Genomic DNA, 19,764 nt, shown 5'->3' on the forward strand with positions numbered 1-19,764 from the left:
TGGATGAAATATTAAGCCCGCACGTTAGTTTCGAATTTCTCTCCTATAAATGTTCTCGCTTTTTTTTTTTAAATATTATGAATTGACCGTTGAGAAATTTCAAACTCTGATAAAAAGTTTCTCTTCCAATTCATAAAAATGTATATGATTCATTCAAAATCCTTCAAGACTTGCGATAGAAAAAAAGAAACATAAGCTATCGTCTATAAAGCTGGAAAATTAGGTTTTAACATACGTTGTTTAAATTCATTTATTTATTTTTAAATTTTTAAATTCATTTATTTAATAAGATAACATTTAAGCAAATAATTTTATTATTAAAAAATAAAAATATCTGACTTATAATAATAATAATGAAAAAAAAATGAATAATAATGATAAGTCGACGTTATTTTTAACATATTTTGATAATAAAACTAACTGGTGGTTAAAGATGAAAAAGGCTCGCATTGTTCAATACAAAACTAAAAAAAAAATTTATGTAACTGAAAAAATATTTATGTAATTGAAAATATAAACTATTTGAGCTATTTTCATGACGACGATGATGATGATGATGATTGTTTAACTTGCCAATTAAAGGCTATTATTCAATATTATCATCATCATAAATTTAAGGCCTAACATTTATCACAAAAACATCACTAACTAACATACAACATTAAGGGGAAAATGAACCTTAGAAAATTTGAAAAAAATTCTATTATAAGAGAGCTGAAATGAACTATTTAAACAGCAGAAACAAAGTCTTCGTATCTTATTTTAAAATATAACAGAAGTGAGAAGCGAGAGGAAAATTACATTTCAGCCTTACAATTGAGAGACGAATAGAGGGGGGGAACATGCTCTCATAGGAGAAAACTCCAGTCCAGCGTCATTCCAGAGATTTATCCTTTTCAATTTTCTGAGAAGAACAGTATATATAATTAATAAAGATAAAAAAATATCCAACACATAAGATTCAAAAATAGTGTTTCAGAATATCCTTTCTCAAATTTTCTAAGACATTTAAGTTAATTTTTTACTAAATAAATCAAACATGCGAGAAAACGTGAAATGGAATAAAGCTTAAAGAATGACATTGTTAACAACAAATTAGCAATAAGCTAATTAATGCCTTGGCCGCTCAGGTTCAAGCATAATTTCATTCTCTGACCAATTCCCTCACTTCAATTTCTGCCATGGATGGATTCAAAGTGGGGAAAATTATTTTGTGCTCACACCGGGCGACGTCCTGAGACCAACCATAATGCACAATCTCACTTTTTTGCTCGATAATGTTGTGTACTGGATGACGTGACGCATTTTAGCTGGTCTCTGGACCATCTGGTGTCCGCTCAAAATAGTTTCTCGATAATCAGGGGCACATACCCCCATTCACTTGGGTTTCACTCAGCACTTCTTGATTTTATGACTTAGGATTAAAATATTTACAAAATATAAAAAGTGGCAAAGAATTGGGAATGTATATGAAAAAAAAAAACACATAGTTGCAATAGTTAGAGAGATCATAGGGCACTGCCAACTCGCCATCAATGCTGTGCCAACTTACAGCAAGTGCAATCTAGAAAATGAGGTTTAAAATAATAAATCACAGTTTTACTATAATGCCCCCACTAAAAAATAGATTCAGCTCTGGTTTTTACACAACACAGAGAGAGTCCTCCATCACTACTGAATCTTCTGACATAGAATTAAACTTGACCAAAAATACGATAAATTTCTCTGTCAAATACAATGCCAAAGGGAATATATCATCATCATCATCATTAGTAGCCTTATCCTAGCTATTTCTGGCCCAATTCATTCATGCTGAGTGTTTCTTGAGGTGTTAAACAGTTCCTTTACAAATTATTTTAAATAACCACTATGAATTTTCTATTAGATATACCACTTCCCTCTTATAATTAATAAAACGTTTCTAACCGTTCTAACGTTTCATTTCGGCCTTATGCAATAACATTCAGAGTTTGGCTTATGCATTATGAGATGCAAGAACTTATTGGAACATAAGATCAAGCACATTGCAAAAGCTAGCAAAAAAAAAAAAAAGCTGAAAGCTGTATACAGTCAAATCCTTCAAGCATGACTGTGCAAAGTGCAGTAGCAGGTTTAAATATTGCAACTAATATGCCAAGATAGCTTAGACTTTATCAATAATTTTGTTCTTATTGCCAGTGACTCTCGTAAGAGCGTCCCATCCAATATATTTATCATCCATATCGCATATGTCTATCACTCCTCACAATCATAAACAATAATATATGCACCATCACATCCAACTGACACAACTCAAAGAAAGAGAAGACAAATTCTCAAGAAAAAGGGGAGTCACATGGAAAGTGGTGGATAAATATATGATTGCTAGAGGGATGATAGTTTTCAAGGTCGCACATCTTAAACTTTGTACATCTTGGCAATGACATTAGAACATAAAAATATTGGAGAAAAATATAACAATGATGGAGATAAAGGCAATAAAGGGCACCGATATTGAAAGGAGCATCTCAAAAGGTCTTGGAGAGGGAGATGCCCTTTTTGCAATCAAGACTTTCATGATGATTAGAGCAGTCGGTGATCGAGATATGAGTTTCAACGAATGCTTGCTTCAATAATTTTTTAGCTATATTTTTCATTACATAGGGAGTAATGAAGACTATTTTCTTTAGGCAAGACCATATTGGATTTTTGTTTAGCTTATAATTTTTCAATTGCTAATACCTTATTTAAGAAAAGAAATGAGCATCTCATCACTTATAAAAATGGATATAGTACAACACAAATTAACTATTTTCTTATTAGAAAACTAAATCGTTTAGATTGCAAAGATTGTTAATTTATTCCGAGTGAAAATTTATGTACACAACATCGATTATTAGTTTTGGACTTTAAGATAAAGGGGCATAAAATAAAAAATAAAGTAAAACGATTTTCTAGGATTAGATGGAGGCATTTAAAGAATATTAATAAAAATATTTTTAGAAATAAGATTTTAGATCTTAAGATTTTGTCTGTGCATGAGGATGCTAATATTATGTGGGAAAAAGTGGCTAGTGATATTAAGAATATTGCAAAAGATATCCTTGGAGTATCAAAGGGAAAAGCTCATAATAGTAAAATTAGTTGGTGGTGGAATCCAAATGTGCAAGAAAAGATTAAAAATAAGAAGCTTTGTTATAAAAAATGGTTTAATTTTAAAAATTATGATAATTGGGAAATATATAAAGTGTCTCGTAAGGATGCTAAGAAAGCAATTTGCGATGCAAAGACATTAGCTTTTAGTGATTTATATTATAGATTAGATACTAAAGAGGGAGAAAGATATATGTATAAGTTAGCCAAACAAAGAGATAGGAGTAGTAAGGATTTAGTTCAAGTGAAGTGTATTAAAGATGAAGATCAAAAAATACTTTTCTTAGAAGATGATATTCAACAAAGATGGATGAGATATTTTGCTAAACTTTTTAATGAAGATTGTGAAAATAAGATTGACTATAGTGACCTTAACACCCTAAATGAAAATAAAGATTTATGCTTTTATCGGCGTATTAGTAAAACTGAAGTTAGAGAGGCTTTAAAGAAAATGAAGGGTGGAAAAGCTGTTGGACCTGATGATATTCCAATAGAGGTGTGGAAATGCTTAGGAGATGAAGGAATTTCATGGCTTACTAAACTTTTTAATACTATTTTGAAGACTAAGAAGATGCCAGATGAGTGGAGAATGAGTGTGTTAATTCCTATTTTTAAGAATAAAGGCGATGCACAGGATTGCACGAATTATAGAGGTATTAAGTTAATGTGTCATACTTTAAAACTATGGGAGCGAGTTATGGAGCATAGGTTGCGACGTGATACTAATGTTTCTCAAAATCAAACACAAGGTGGATTGACCAAGTATTTCCCTATTTCGGTTGGGTTACATCAAGGATCAGCCTTAAGCCCATATCTTTTTGCTTTAGTCTTGGATGTTCTCACTAGACATTTGCAAGATGATGTACCTTGGTGTATGCTTTTTGCTGATGATATTCTTCTTGTTGATAAGACTAGAGAGGGAGTTGAAGGTAAACTTGAATTATGGAGGTCAACCTTAGAGTCTAAAGGTTTTCGCTTGAGTAGATCTAAAACGGAATATATGGAGTGTAATTTTAGCAGTAATAGTCCTAGTGAGGGGATTGTGACTTTGGGCGATCAAGTCATTAATAAGAGTACATGTTTTAGATATCTTGGATCTATTGTTCAGAGTGATGGTGAAATAGATGGGGATATTATCAGCATAATTCAAGTTGGATGGTTGAAGTGGCGGAATGCATCGGGCTTGTTATGTGATAGAAATGTACCCCTCAAACTTAAGGGAAAATTCTATAAGATGGTAGTGAGGCCTGCAATGCTTTATGGTGCCGAATGTTGGCCATTAAAAGAGAAGCATAATACTAAGTTAAGTGTGGCAGAGATGAGGATGCTCATGTGGATGAGTGGCTTTACCCTTAGAGATAGGATACGAAATGATCATATACGTGAAAAGGTTGGAGTAGCTCCAGTAGAAGATAAGATTAGAGAGAGTCGCCTTAGATGGTTTGGTCACATAAAACGGCGGCCTTCCGATGACCCGGTTAGGAGAGTAGAGTTATTAGATTTGACTTATGTTAAGAAAGGTAGGGGTAGACCTAAAAAGACTTGGTTAGAAAATATTAGGAATGACCTTTCTTTATTAGATTTAAATGAGAATTTGACTTTTAATTGGATACAATGGAGAAAAAGGATTCATGTAGCCGACCCCACGTAGTGGGATAAAGGCTTGATGTTGTTGTTGTTGTTGTTGTTGTAGGGAGTAATGAAGACTGTTTGGGTGTCATTAGATTGTGTAAATGCATCTCCCTTCTTCCTATTTTCACTTAAATTGAGAGAGAAACCATAGCAGATTCACTATCCTCTACTTTCATTCTTTGTATTCACTAGACACTCCCAATCATAAGAAAAAAATATAATTTTTACTTAACACCTTTCTGTTCTCTCCTATTTGCAACTCTCATTCGCCACATGCACGGGCACCAATGAAAGTTAATGAGTGCTCATTCTTTTACCATATTTTTAGCCTACTTCTCGGACATACATTGTAGCATATTCCCTTTCCTCTTATTACAAATATCTCCTTGCTTTCCTACAGATTCCCTAAATAACATGATTCGCCTCATATAATAATAGGCCTGTTTGGTTGTCTATTTATGTAAGCCAAGTAATAATGAGATAAGCAAACATAAGTTGTAAGTTTTTGAAGCTTAAAGTTGTGAGTTGGGTTAAGCCATTTGGTTCATTAAAAATGTAAGTTAATGCACGCCGGTGAATTTAACTGTGGACGAAGGAGAGGGAAGCTAAGCAAAGCAATCTTAAGAAGGGCTGGGTGTCCATTTCGCATATCCTATCTTATCCACTAAGTGAGGGAAAACAGGGCTTAGCTTAGCCAACTAAAACCTGAACTGAAAAAAAAAGGAATCTAGAACAGCTAAAACCGCCTGCAACAAGCATACCAACATTTAACCGCGCTAAACATTTAGGGTTATATCACCACCAAATTACGTTTAAAAAACAAATAGAATTAACGGTTGAAACAAGCCTCAAATAAAGAAATGAAGAACAGGATTCGGAAAATCTCACGGATTGTGAAGTGTGCCAAGAGAGTCCACGGTAGACGTTGATGGAAAAAGTGACAGCGAGGTAAATGGTGGCGGCGCCAAGACCGGCGGTGAATGCCTTGTAGGCAACATCGCCGACTCCCTTCATCGTTGCGTTCATCTGCTAGTTTCTAGCTCAGGTCGATCGTACTCGGCGCCGGGCTTCGCAGAGCGTAATAGAGCTTAGGGGCTGTTTGGTATCGGATTTAATTCGGATTTACGCTAAATCCAGCCAAATGGTTTTTGTGCGCGCGTTAAATCCCGGATTTACGGCTTAAATCCTGGATTTACTAAATCCGTCGGTTTGGCGGATTTAACGAGATTAAGCCGAAGAAGCGCGCGAAAGGGAGAAGTTACCTTCACAGCCAGCAAGGTCCCGTTCTTGCTTCCGATCAAAATGTTGTAACTTCCGATCCGACAGGAAAGGGAAGTCGTCGAAGGATCCAAGTCGAACAGCCACGAAGGAGCCGAAGAAGCGACGCGTGCAATCTATACACCTGCAAAGCAACGAAGCTGAACAGCAAAGACCAAAAGAGAAGATGAAAGGTAGGGCTGTCAATATTTGACACGACACGACAACCCGATTCGGACCCGACCCGAAAATTTCGGGTTCGGGTCAACCCGAACCCGAACCGGGTCGGGTTCGGGTTGGAGTTTTTGACCCGTTTGAAAAACCGGGTCGGGTTCGGGTTGACCCGGAAACCCGAAAATGACCCGGAATGACCCGCTGCCCGCCCTGACCGGAGCTGACCGAAGCTGCCCGCGCGGAGTCCGAGCGGACCGGGTCTGACCGCGCGTCGCATCGAGCGTCGCGTCGCGTCTGCTGGCGCATATCAATATAATTTAAATTAATAATAATTGAGTAAATGAATTAAATAATTAATTGTATAATTAGTGCATAAATTAATTATCTAATTTAAATTAATTGTATAATAAGTAATCAAATATTAATATAATTAGCTTAATTAATATAATTTTAAATATATATTATAAAATATATAATTAATAGTGTAAATAATAATTAATGAGTAATTTGCACTTAACATGTTATTAAATTCATAACACATTATTTTTTAATTTATAATTATTATCTTCACATTTATATCCCTAATTGCCATAAATCATGAAATATATTAATAAATAGTTTCTCAAGATTTAATATGATTTAACATTTGACATACCAAACATTTTGAGGATTTAACATATTTGGGATTTACTAAATTCAAATTTATAAGATTTACTAAATTCCACTAAAATTAAATACCACTTGTTGCCAAACAGCCTCTTAGGAAACCTAAATGGGTAAATACGATTAGGTGTAATAGGGCACAAAATATGGGTTTAAATAGGCAGTGTTTTGGGCCTCCCTTTTAAAGCTTCGTTTGTTTTTTTGGTGCTTTTGTAAAAGACAGTTTTGAAAAACATTAGTTCAGAAAATGAAGTTTTCTAACATATATAAAAAACTTTCTCAAAACTGCAGAAAAATGAAAAAAAAAAGGAGTTATCAGGAATGTGATTTGACGAACCAAAAAAAAAAAAAAATCCTCTGTTTCCGGAAATGAAAAAAGCAAAATAAACGCTCAAACAAACAAAAGCCTAAAGCCTGCCAGCCCCCATGGGAAGCCCTGCAAATCCACAGACTAGCTCTTTTGAAGTCATAGAATTGACATGAAGATCCATAATGACTTTAATATTTTTATCTTTTACAAAAATACATGAAATTTTAAATTATATATTTATCTTTTAGATCTTTAATTTCTTGAATTTCATTATTTTCAGGCAGCATATGATTATTTTCATGACTAATATTTGATGTCATATAATTACTGAAAATTATATTTGATTATTATCATATGAATAATAATAATTAAATGTAAAGAAGTCTTATTATACTTTAAAGATAATAACCATCGAAAACTTAGCATATTTTAATTAAATTTTTTTGCTAATCCACACTTATAAATAAGGATTTATCAATCGAGGATAAATATCACACAATCTTATTATTGGTGTCAAAACTATCGCTAAGATTCTTCTTATAATATATATATATATTTCACCTCTATAGCAAGGATAATTGGTGTAATTATATTTTTTTGTAAATCAATTCATACAAAGAATCTATAGAGCCTAACCTCTTTCGAGCACATTGTATTTGAGATGATTTTTTATTATTTTATTTTTCAAACCTCAACTACTATTTTATTTGACCAATATTTTTTATTGCTTTAAATAATTTTGTGTATTAAAAATTTACTACAACTAAAAAAAAAAAAACTACTTTCTCCAAATAGCCTTACAATCACTTTTATAAAAAAAAACTGCAGCCATTCCTATCCGATCCTAAGTTTTATAATTTTTTTTTTAATTCAAATTTTAAATAAGAAAATATATTATTCATTAAAAAAGCTTTTCAACAAGTAAAAAAAAAAAGCATTTTCCGGCATCTTCGGCACTTCCAAACGTAACGGCTCCAATGGGCACTTCGGTCACACCACGAGAAATTTTGAAAATGAGAAGCGAAGCAGAATCCAACACTGTCCGTTCAGCCGAGAAAAAAAAAAAAACTCTCTGTCTCTCTATCTCTCTCTCAGTCGTGGAAAGCCAAGTAATCAACGCAGAAGGAGGAAAGAAGATGCAAGATCTATTCGGATCGGTTCGGCGTTCTTTCTCTCTCCGATCGAATCCCGCAGGAAACGATGGCGGCGGCGGCGGCCCTGGCAGCCGCATTGTGGAAAGGATCGGATCGCGTTTGAGGAAATCGAAGGTGGGGTTGGGCCTAGGGTTAGGTTTATCACCCAAACTCTCTGCATCCCCCAATGGTCTTTCTCCGAAGGAGACCAACGATGATGCCTCTCCGATCCGGTGGAGAAAGGGCGAGCTAATTGGCTGCGGCGCCTTTGGCCATGTCTACATGGGGATGAATCTAGATTCTGGGGAGCTTCTCGCTGTAAAGCAGGTCTACTCTTTTATCTCCAGTGCTTCTTTTAATTTTGATAACGATGATTTCTACGGCTAAGGTGACCGCTGCTTCGTTTTCGATTTTTGCAGGTTTTGCTCGGGAATAGCAATGCCTCCAAGGAAAAGGCCCAAGTTAGATTCTTTCCTTCCATTTTCTTCAAAAATGAAATATAACCCTGGTTTTCGTCTTTCCTGAACTGCCTTTCAGCTCGTCTTCCGCCTCAACATCTTTCCTTATGTTTGCAGGCTCATATAAGGGAACTTGAAGAAGAAGTGAAGCTTCTCAAGAACCTATCCCATCGGAATATTGTCGTAAGTTCTCTCCTTCTTATCTTTGTTTTGAATTACTTGGTCCTTTTTCCTGTACTTAAAGTCAAAATTACATTTCTTATTTGGTGTATTTCGATCAGAGATATTTGGGAACTGTGAGGGAAGAAGAAACCTTAAATATATTATTGGAGTTTGTACCGGGCGGTTCCATTTCATCGCTGCTGGGAAAATTTGGGTCATTCCCTGAAGCTGTATGTGCCATAGTTGTATGTTTAGGGTTTACATAACTGATAAGTGATAACTAATTGTTAATCCTGTTTGGAACCTCTTATGTTTTAAGCAGGTTATAAAAATGTATACCAAGCAGCTATTGCAGGGACTGGAATATCTTCATAAGAATGGAATTATTCATAGAGATATAAAGGTCTATTTACATGGTCTTCTTAGATTATATCTTTGATTTCATTTTACATGTTTAAATAATGAGTTTTTTATCAAATTCAGGGTGCAAATATTCTTGTTGATAATAAAGGATGCATCAAACTTGCAGATTTTGGCGCATCTAAACAAGTGGCCAAGCTGGTAAAATAATGCTAGAGAAAACTCTGGCCTCCTCCGTCTTCCTATGGACTTATATTCCTTTGTTTTGCTTCTCTTTTGTAAATCTAATGCTTAAATCTGATTTGACAATGCTACAATTATATTAAAAGTTAGTTAAATAATAACTTTTAAGCAACTTCTCAACGATGTCATATTCTGGTCGATTGATATAGCTTGTAATTTTTTTGGGGGGAAATATAACTGGTAATTTGTGCTCTTGGCCATTGCTGTTTGTCATTGTTGGTAGAACCTTTGAAGGGTATTTATTCTGTTAGAGGTTACTGTCTCACTAGAAAATAAGAAATTTACCTTTGATTTATACATTTATTATCTTTTGTTTTTTCAAATTATCATTATTATTTGATTGATTTGTAATGTGAACTTTTCTTTAGGCTACAATGACAGCAGCGAAGTCAATGAAAGGCACACCTTACTGGATGGCTCCAGAAGTAATTCTTCAAACAGGGCATACCTTGTAAGGATATAAAAGTCTTATGCATGCTCTTTTTCTTTCACATGATTAAGAAAGTATAATTTTCATGTAATTGATTGTTAATATGATGTGCCTCTTTTATCTTAAACTTGTTCTATTTGCTATTATCGACTGACTTGAAAATAAACTTATCATGCATGTTTACATTAGAATCTTACGTATGCTTGTCAATGTAAATTGACATTGGAGAGAAATATTATCCTTATTCAATGATCACAAACTGAACATGCCTTTAATTGATATGCGTTTGAGGATGAAATTTGTATAAGGATTTGCATAGCATGCATGTTTTACTAATATAAGTATTATATATACTAGGGGTGATCAAAATAGATGGAGTCAATGAGTAGTTCACCTCATTTACATTATTGATACATGAATGCATGCCAAATATAGTGGCTAGATAATAATTGTCAGGTAATTTATGATAGATGTTTAAACTTCGCACCTTTATATTCTTCACATGAAATAAACTTCCAATTTAGGCTATTTTTATGGTTGATTACTCATCGTTGAAAATATTTAAAACTGTAGATAATTTCTAATATTTTCATTTCATATGATAACTTTAGTTTGATGCTAACCTCTAAATATTTAAATGTTTGCTAAAAAATAAATCTTAGCTCTGCGGACATATGGAGTGTTGGTTGTACTGTTATTGAGATGGCTACTGGAAAACCTCCATGGAGTCAGCAATATCAAGAGGTAAATTAGTACCATAACCATTGCTTTCTCCTTATTTATGATTTATGTTGCATTCATCCTATGCCTTGATATTTCATTTGGTGATTTATTAAGTTAAAAAATCTCCAGGTTGCAGCTTTATTTCACATTGGGACTACAAAGTCACATCCTCCCATTCCAGAGCACCTTTCATCAGAAGCCAAGCATTTTCTCTTGAAATGTTTGCACAAGTATGCATGCAAATTTTATTTATTTCCATAGTATTATTTTGAACTAGTTTTGACCAACAAATTTATAGCAAGTTACAAGTTTTTGCTTGCTTTCAAATATTTATTCTATATGTTACATCGTTTTCTGGATTTCAGACAGACTTAGTTTTATGCTAATGCATCCATTAAGTCAATAGGCTCTATAATGTCCCCTCATCTTTAAGCATCTTTAAGCAGCTGCTTATCATACCATCGAAGTTGCTAAGAAGCCTATTATGAAGATCTTATTTGCATCACGTGTCTTATTCGCATCAATGTGACAAGGTCATGTTGGATTGCTAGGTACATCTGTGTGTTAAGATAAATATATAAAAAAAGAAATCACCAATTGTATTTAAACACTTATTGTCATAGCAAGACATGGGATGGGACCACATGCAGTTTGTTCCTAGCATAACATAGGAGAACTTCATGAATTTTAGTGTTTGCTAAACTAGTTGCAATTTAGGCAGTTTTTGGAAGATAATGTTGGCAACTCAGCAAATTCTAGTTTGAGATGTGTTAGAGCTTACTACTCTTTGAATTACATCTATCTGGTACTATCCTAACCAACATCAAATATCTACTATCTCTTCAACTTGAAATGATAAGGACTAAGTTTACTGTGCAATGCCTTGTATCCTTTTGTTCTCTTTCAATATCACATTTGAAGTCATTCATATTCCCCTTATATCGTAGAAGTGTGCAAGGAGCCGTTCCTTATCTCGCTCTTAACTCTGACGATCACTTACCTCATTTGAGTACCCTTTTCAAATTTGGGATGTTATAGGCTCACCCACTTTCATTTGATACATCTCTAAATCACATATCATATTAGAGGAGGTCAAACTCTGATACCCAATTGTGGCATTCCAAATCATATTATGCAAGGTATTGTCAAATTTTAAGAGAAGAAGAAATGAATGAATTAAACCTACATCAGATAGGGGCAACCCTACTATATGTGGAGTTAGGCCACAGTATGCAAGACATCATTTAGTGTGATGGATGGATTTCTCTTGGAAACTCTACAATAAAGGTGCTCGTCATGGAGCATTTTTAGAATGGATGATCACTTGAGAAGTTATACAAAAAAATAAAATAAAATCATGATGTTCAATATGAGACGGGTTAGATTGCAATAAATAGAAACTTATATAATATGGTGTTGGGAATAACATATAGGAGGATATAGAGCTTTATGAAGTTGTGTACATATGCTTTATGAGGCTAAAAATGCCACTGCTTTTTAACATTATTTACTGTACTTGTAATAGTCCTTACATTGTTATATTAAGTGCATGTTAAAAATTTTACTTTTAATTGTACCGGTTTTGGTGTATGTTCATTGTCCTTGTGCATGATTTTGACTATGGTAACAAAGCTGATAAAACTTCTGCGTATGGGCAGCTTTAGAGCTTGATGCCGCTCAGTAAACACACATACTAACATTTTGAAGGTGTACCACAATGCATAACTATCCTTAGTCTAATGCTTTTTGCTGTACTTGTCATATATTTAATTGCTATTATAATATGGTTTAAATTGTCTAATATGTGCATTAAAGGTCTTACTTCAGATTAGAGTAACTTCACGTTCATGTTTAGTTTTCCTTTGGACTTATACTCCCACGTGACACCTATATGGAGTGCTTGTTGCCCAATTTCAAATGGAAAATGTGTTGTGGAAATCCAGAGTTCGAATTCATGACCTTGGGACCATCGCCTTTTGTCTTTTAATTTTTGAGAAAGAATAAAATTTTCCAATTTTTATATTTTCTTGCAAAATGCCGTATATTCCTCTGACTTTGATTAATGGATTTCTTCCTTTTCTGATATTGTGTTAAGTAACATGCAAAAGCCTTAAAGCTTTCTAATTGTTATTTTTACACAAACAATTTTTCAATTATTCGATGTAAGACTAAACCCAATATCACATGCGATGACATTCTCTCCCTCATGTGAGGGCTTTTCACATTAATCATTACTAGACTTCAAATGAAAGTTTTCAATATCATCGAGTATCATGCACCAAGAGTGTACTCAACATTATTAAGAGTCGGCCGCCTTTAAACTTTACTCAACCATCATAGAAGGTCGTAAAAAATTTACTATACATTCAAACCATTTGATCCTAATCTAACTATCAACTCTCCACTTGTTATGGTGCAAACCAAACAAGGAAGTCGAGTCATATATACCAGTGATCAAACATATTTTCAATCCAAAAACAAAATACTTATGGGTGAGGATTAATCAATATTTCTAAACTAAAATATATTTTCAACTATTTTATGTGGGACTAAATCCAATCTCTACACATTGGTGTCCAAGAATAAATTACCTTATAAATGTGTTCAAGTTCAATAATAAGTTTTGATTGATTTTCTTTCAATCATGACATGGATCATTTTTTTCCCTCTGTCATCTAAATTCATAACAACACTATTTGCCTAGGTTTTCTGCTCTCTCTTCGTTCTCAAGGTCTAGAGTCATTTCTCATCAAAAACATCTACGCAATTAAAACCTACCTCACATTTTGTATCTCTTATGCTTGCAATCATGGCTCTAATTATTGAATGTGCATGCAGGGAACCAAAGTTGAGGCCACCTGCATCAGATTTACTTCAGGTTGGGTTGAGATAATTGTCTAGTAAAGCCAATGTTTATTTACTGCCATGAACAGGAAAGTTTAATCTGAATATATTTCAAAACTTTGTGTAGCATCCTTTTGTTACAGCAGATTTTGAAGATTCACAGTTAGTTCATCACTCCACAGCAACGGTAAGCCTCTTTCCCAAGAAAGTATTCCCATATATGCATATATCCATCCTCAAGTTGCTCGTCCAATATGTCATATGTCATATTTATTCCTCTCATAATGCTGTCTGTATCAGGAATCGAAAGCTGTAGTTCCAGATACCAAATCTTACATGAAAGATCGGTAAGTTATTCTAGCAGCATCAATTTTCTTAAAACAACATCATATATTCAATATACTGGATGCAACCATTAGATAGATCTCTCCTTCAGTACAAATGTAAGTTAACTTTTGCAGGAGTTTCAGAGATGTTGAGCACAGTGGGGGCTACACTGATCAGCTTTCTAACCTCAGACCTATTTGGGACACAAATTCCAGTGATGATGATATGTGCCAAATTTTTGACAAGGATGCATTTCCAGGGGTTGGATCCGTAAGATCTTATTCCTTATTTATAAATATAGCATCATATGACATAATACATAAAGTTAGTGTGAAGCCAGTCTTCAGGTTGTTATTGTTGGGGAATTAGATGAGATCTAATTCAAATCATTGAAAACAATTAAAATGGAACAAACATAAACACATATAACACTTCATGAATTTTATATTAATTAACCAAACTAATGACTTCATCTTATTATCACCACTGCAGATTTTATTATGATTTGATTGTTGGTTGTGGAGTTTTTATAGCCCCATAAAAAAAACAAGACAAACAAAAAATACAGTGAAAATTCTAAAACATCCTTAGTTAAAAAAATTGCAAACATTGGATTCTTAGCATTAATATAATGGGGATCTATTAGTTTTAGGGCAAAAATTAGACTTCATAAATTAAAAACTCTAATGGTGACCTTTTTTTTTTTTTTGAGTCTAGAGTTTTAATCCCATGTCAGAGCCATTTGATGAATGGCCATCCAAATTTGATGCAAATCCAGAGCATGTAAAAACATACTTTGATAACTTGGGTGAATCATCGAATGGGGAGAATAAATTCACATTCCCATGCGAGCCTACATGCGAGGAAGATGATTATGAAGTCACAGAAGGGAAAATCAGAGCTTTCCTAGATGAAAAGGTATGAAATGTTAATCTATTATGATATGTTTTATTTATTTATCTACCGAACCAACAAAAATTAAATGGCGAGGAATGTAAAATTACTTGAAATTGCTGATGGTTTCATACAAAATATTGCCCATGTCATTTTGCTTCCAGGCGCTTGATTTGAAGAAGTTACAGACACCACTATATGAGGAGTTCTTCAACAGCTTAGGCGCCATTCCTGAGGCATTTGATAGGAAAGTTGGAGATGAATATGGTGAAGGCGAAGCAGAAGTACCTTCTAAAAATTCAAAACCATTTTCTAACAAGATTACTAGTGATCAATCAACCTTTTGTGCTGATATTGCCACTGTTGGGAGCCCAACTGTTCTAAATACTGGCTTAGAGAGCAATCCTGTTCTTCGAGAAATTCCTTCAGCTCAACTCAACGAGCGGGGAGGGCCTCTTCAGGATTCTCAGCCAGAAGCTAACAGCCCAAGGTTCACCATTAAATGTTTCATTTGTTGCTACTTTATTTGAACACTCTTTCAGTTGATGACATAAGCAGATAAAAATGTTGAAGTCTTATGCAAGCTGCACCTTTCTGATGATGATATATTTGATATCTTTTTCTAAGAACCTAAGCATCCTTCTACTTTTGAAGGCTAACTTCAAAATTTTATGTGTATTTTATTGACAGGCGCAAAAAGTGGAAAGAAGAGTTGGACCAAGAGCTTGAAAGGCAAAGAGGTAATATATTCAACATGTTAAAATAATTTCCATTACTTGAACTAAATTTAGAAACTTGCTAATACTTGGCATCAATTCAGAAATTCGCCTGGCTAACGGAGTTGGTAAGTTTTCTCCATTACATAGATGTGCAAGTCGAAAGCAAGATCGAATGCTGTTCATGTCACCAAGGAAATAAGCTTGGTAAAGGTGTTCCTTGAGAAGATTTCTAGGGCTTCAAACATAGCGAATAGCCATATACAGATGAGCACCTGCAAATGGTTATGTTTTTGTTCTTTCCGGCTTTATATTGATTGAGTGATATTCTAAAGGAAATAAGAGCAACTCTCAAGCAATTGTCCAACTGGTTACAGCAGAAAGTAATGCTGGAGGTTAGTTTCCAGTGACTGGCCATTACTGGCCAGTGTGTAGTTGGAAAAGAGATTTAATTGTACTATGCTCTTTGTCTAATATGAATTTTCTTGGTGTAACAATCCATGGCCTTGTAATAAATATTAGTCTACTCAGGGTCCATCTGATATCTGGTTCTGAGAACTATAATGCAAATATATATATATATATATATATCACAATTTTACCATTTGAAACTAAAGTGCATTAATCTTTAAGTCATAGAATCAGTTTCAATTTTGATTTTCAAATGTCACTCATTTATATGACTGAAAATCAAATAATTCTATTTGACGCAATTTGAAATCAATGTTGGCCTTTAATTACACCAAACCAAATGATGACTTTAATAAAATCAGACTTTTTTTAAACATATTTTCCAACTGCCTGCAGGTAGATAAGCATTGGCTCGGTAAAGCATATATTATCATTTAAGTGTTAAAAAGAAATACAAAATTATAAAGTATTATTATTCACAACAACAATTATAACATGAAGCATTTATTCCACTATGTGGGGGCTACATGAATCTTTTTTCTCCATTGCATCCAATTAAGAGGTAAATTCTCATTTAAATCTAATAAACAAATGTCACTTTTAATGCTTTCTAATTAAGTCTTTTTAGGTTTATCTCTACCTTTATTAACATAGGCCGGATCTAGTACATCTACTCTCCTAATTTGGTCATTGGAAGTTCGACGCTTGATGTGACCAAATCATTTAAGGCGCTCTTTCTAATCTTATCTTCCATTGGAGTTAGTCCAATCTTTTCAGATATATACTCATTTCACATTCTCTCTCTAAGTGTAGTAAAACTACCCATCCACCTAAGCATCTTTATCTCTACAACAAATACTTAATTTATGCTTCTCTTTTAATGACCAATATTATAGGCCATAAAGCATTACAGGTCTTACCATCATCTTATAAAATTTTCCCTTCAGCTTGAGAGCCACTTTTCAATTACACACTAAGCCCGATGCATTCCTCCACTTCAACCATCTAATTTGAATTATACTAATAATATCTCCATCTATTTCACCATTGCTTTGAACAATAGACCTGAGATATATAAAACATGCACTCTTTTTAACGACTTAATCACCCAAAGTCACAATCCCATCATTAGATCTATTACTACGAAAATTACACTCAAAGTATTCAATTTTAGATCTAAAACGAAAACATTTAGACTCTAAGGTTGACCTCTATAATTCAAATTTTCTTACTACTCTCTCTTTAGTCTTATCAACAAGAATAATATCATCAACAAAAAACATACACCAGAGTACATCCTCTTGTAAATGTCTAGTAAGAACATCCATGACTAAAACAGAAAGATATGAGCTTAAAGTTGATCCTTGATGTGGTCCAATTGAAATAGAAAAATACTTGGCTAAACCACCATTTATTTGAACACAAGTGTCAGTTCTTACATATATATCCTTAATAACTTGAATATAATCATTTTTAACTATTTTCTTTTCCAGAGCTTCTCCGTAGCACTTCTCTTGAAATTATATCATATATTTTCTCTAATTCAATAAATATCATATGTAGATTCTCCTTTGTCTTTGTATAATTCTCCATCAAACCTCTCAACAAATGTATAGCTTCCATATAGACCTACCTAGCATGAACCTTAGTTTTACATCGTAACCTATGCTCAATTAGTCTCCCCCATAATTGTAATGTATGACACATTAACTTAATTCCTCTATAATTCACACACTCTTGTGCATCACCTTTATTCTTAAAAATAGACACAAACACACTCCTCCACTCGTATGACATCTTTTTAATCTTCAAAGTTCAAAATAATAATAAAGAATTTAGTAATATATAAACTTACTATATCTAGCATGCGGTTGAACTTTAGTTTTTGTAAGAATAACTTTTTTTGGCATGTCTTTCTTGTTGCTGTTTATTATTGTTTCCATTCTCCAGTGCAAACATAAGTCAAATGCAATTTCAGCATAAATAAATCTCTACAAAAATCACAATAGATCCATAATTAAAATTAAATGCCTTCAATATTACATAGATTAATTTATTCTACGATAACAAGGGCAGCTACAGGCACTTGTCCATAGGATAATGAGATATTGCCCTACATTCTTCTAATTATAACAATTCATATATATATATATATATATATTCATGTACCTTTTTTACGCCATAATGTATGTTCAGGTGGATATGACATGTAGCTCACATCTTGCAGACCTTCTCATCATTGCAAGTCCTCTCCTGAAATAAAGAACCAAATTATCTATAATATTCATATAGTATCTTTACCCAAAAAAAAAAGTATGAAGAACGAGAACAATGTAGTATTCTTTGCATAGTAATTATGGCATAGAATTTCTTAAATACAATTATACAGCAACTGATCAATACAAAATGTTGAATGATCGTGGAGCCCAAATCACAACTGACCGTCTAAATAGACTTCAGTCCTACCACATAGGGATTGATGACTCATAAATTAACCAATCTTTATAGGATCCTTAAATATAAGGATAACGTAATCATTGGATCAATCCTCTTATGACCATTAGATTGTAATTTACGTGCCTCCTCTTTCTCTATCTCTATTAGCTGCCAACCCTTCAGAGATTTTTTTTTTCCTTTTTTTATGAATAATATTGATTTATTTCTATTGTAAGATTTCTAACAAACTTTATATATATTTACACATTTTGAACAGGAGAAATTGTCTAAAGTGGTACCAAATTATAAAAATCTTTCTAAAGAAAAGGGAATTATCCATCACCATATGGATTATCTTTCAGCCAACGGACTAAAAGTTTATACTTTGGGATAGAGTGGATTCTATGATCATGAAATGATTATGAAATATTATGATGTTTGAAATCAATTGGATATATGCATTCCTCTCTCTATAAAAAAAAAAAAAAGTTTAGAATGTTATCAAACAAACGAACTCAAAAGTATATAATGTTGCAGTCATCTACAAGATCAAAATTGAAATTTCAACAACCAAGCAAGGTAACATTTATGCTATTGAATATTTTAATGCAATGAAAATTTAGTGCTTAAATTGGTATATTGTCAAGATCTCAAGATGACATACTGTGATGGTGCAAAAATTCTAAAGTAATTTGTAGAAAGAGAATGGATGTTTATATTTAGGACCCCATAATAACTTCAACTAAATTAATGTCCAAATTTTAAACAGAGAAAATCTACCATCACTAAATGAGATTTTTTTTTTCTTATACAAGCTGAACAAGGAAGTAAGACAATAATGCAAGACACTTCGATCTCCAAGATTTGACATGACAACCATTGAACTACAATATAAGACTTACTGGTACAAAACTCTTCTCATAATGAAGGATAAAAGCTTTCTTCGGCAATGTATGGTGAGCAACTGTAAAAAGAAAGGACATAAAAATAGGCATATCTATCTTATGGAATTAAAAGGGTTTAATCTAGAAGAAATTGACAAACTCTGTAACTTTCTTAACTCTCTGAAAAAATCATCCAAATTATACTATAACTCAATATGGTATGACATCTAACTCTTATATTTTTAATGTCTTGAATAATTCTTCTCACACTAGATCCTAAATTCAAGAGCTATTGATCACATAACTAATATTTTAAATTTTTTTCAATCTACAAACCCTAACCAAGCAATAGAAAATTAAAAAAGATTGATAGTTCTGTAACAATTGTTGCCGGTCAAAAAAATATTTCAATTTCCTCCACATTTATACTCCATAATGTACTGCATATTCCGCATATTGTAATAATTTTTTTATCAATTAATAAAATCACTAAAAATCAAAACTATAATGTTTTTTTTTGGCTTATTATTTTGTATTTTAGAGCCTCACTACAAGAACAAGATTGGAAAACAAGA

The 19,764-nt window shown here is 33.3% G+C and overlaps 1 protein-coding gene and 2 long non-coding RNA genes across 4 annotated transcripts; 1 reads left to right on the forward strand and 2 right to left on the reverse strand.

Annotated features, from left to right (window-relative positions):
- Positions 1-673: 673 nt before the first annotated feature.
- Positions 674-6,214, reverse strand: LOC114578515. The gene is made up of 2 exons (XR_003699521.1): positions 5,653-6,214; positions 674-904 (listed from the first exon to the last, which is right to left on the reverse strand). It is a non-coding gene; the product is annotated as an uncharacterized LOC114578515 (long non-coding RNA).
- Positions 6,215-8,002: 1,788 nt separating this feature from the next.
- Positions 8,003-15,731, forward strand: LOC110092564 (mitogen-activated protein kinase kinase kinase NPK1-like). 2 transcript variants are annotated; one of them, XM_020817165.2, is made up of 17 exons: positions 8,003-8,628; positions 8,721-8,762; positions 8,877-8,942; positions 9,041-9,151; positions 9,244-9,324; positions 9,405-9,482; positions 9,893-9,975; positions 10,617-10,698; positions 10,807-10,907; positions 13,516-13,555; positions 13,649-13,708; positions 13,822-13,868; positions 13,992-14,118; positions 14,566-14,766; positions 14,907-15,232; positions 15,433-15,482; positions 15,563-15,731. In XM_020817165.2, exons 1-17 carry the CDS (start codon positions 8,146-8,148, stop codon positions 15,658-15,660), a joined length of 2,076 nt encoding a protein of 691 aa, XP_020672824.2. In that variant the 5' UTR covers positions 8,003-8,145; the 3' UTR covers positions 15,661-15,731. The 2 variants fall into 2 exon arrangements, with proteins under 2 accessions (XP_020672824.2, XP_020672823.2); XM_020817164.2 differs by having other exon boundaries at positions 8,004-8,628; positions 13,983-14,118.
- Positions 15,732-17,827: 2,096 nt separating this feature from the next.
- On the reverse strand, positions 17,828-19,275 carry LOC110092565. The gene is made up of 2 exons (XR_002302597.2): positions 19,208-19,275; positions 17,828-18,122 (listed from the first exon to the last, which is right to left on the reverse strand). It is a non-coding gene; the product is annotated as an uncharacterized LOC110092565 (long non-coding RNA).
- Positions 19,276-19,764: the final 489 nt, after the last annotated feature.

The sequence above is a fragment of the Dendrobium catenatum genome, unplaced genomic scaffold (genome assembly GCF_001605985.2).
Source record: "Dendrobium catenatum unplaced genomic scaffold, ASM160598v2 original_scaffold_60082, whole genome shotgun sequence".
Lineage (NCBI taxonomy): Eukaryota > Viridiplantae > Streptophyta > Magnoliopsida > Asparagales > Orchidaceae > Dendrobium > Dendrobium catenatum.

What these genes read in the sequence shown, in the direction of transcription:
- LOC110092564 (XM_020817164.2), top strand. Translation starts at nt 8,146, where the DNA reads ATGGGCACTTCGGTCACACCACGAGAAATTTTGAAAATGAGAAGCGAA. An exon ending in GAGCTTTCCTAGATGAAAAG is followed by an intron (nt 14,767 to 14,906) that starts GTATGAAATGTT and finishes TTTTGCTTCCAG; the next exon opens with GCGCTTGATTTGAAGAAGTT. An exon ending in AGAGCTTGAAAGGCAAAGAG is followed by an intron (nt 15,483 to 15,562) that starts GTAATATATTCA and finishes GCATCAATTCAG; the next exon opens with AAATTCGCCTGGCTAACGGA.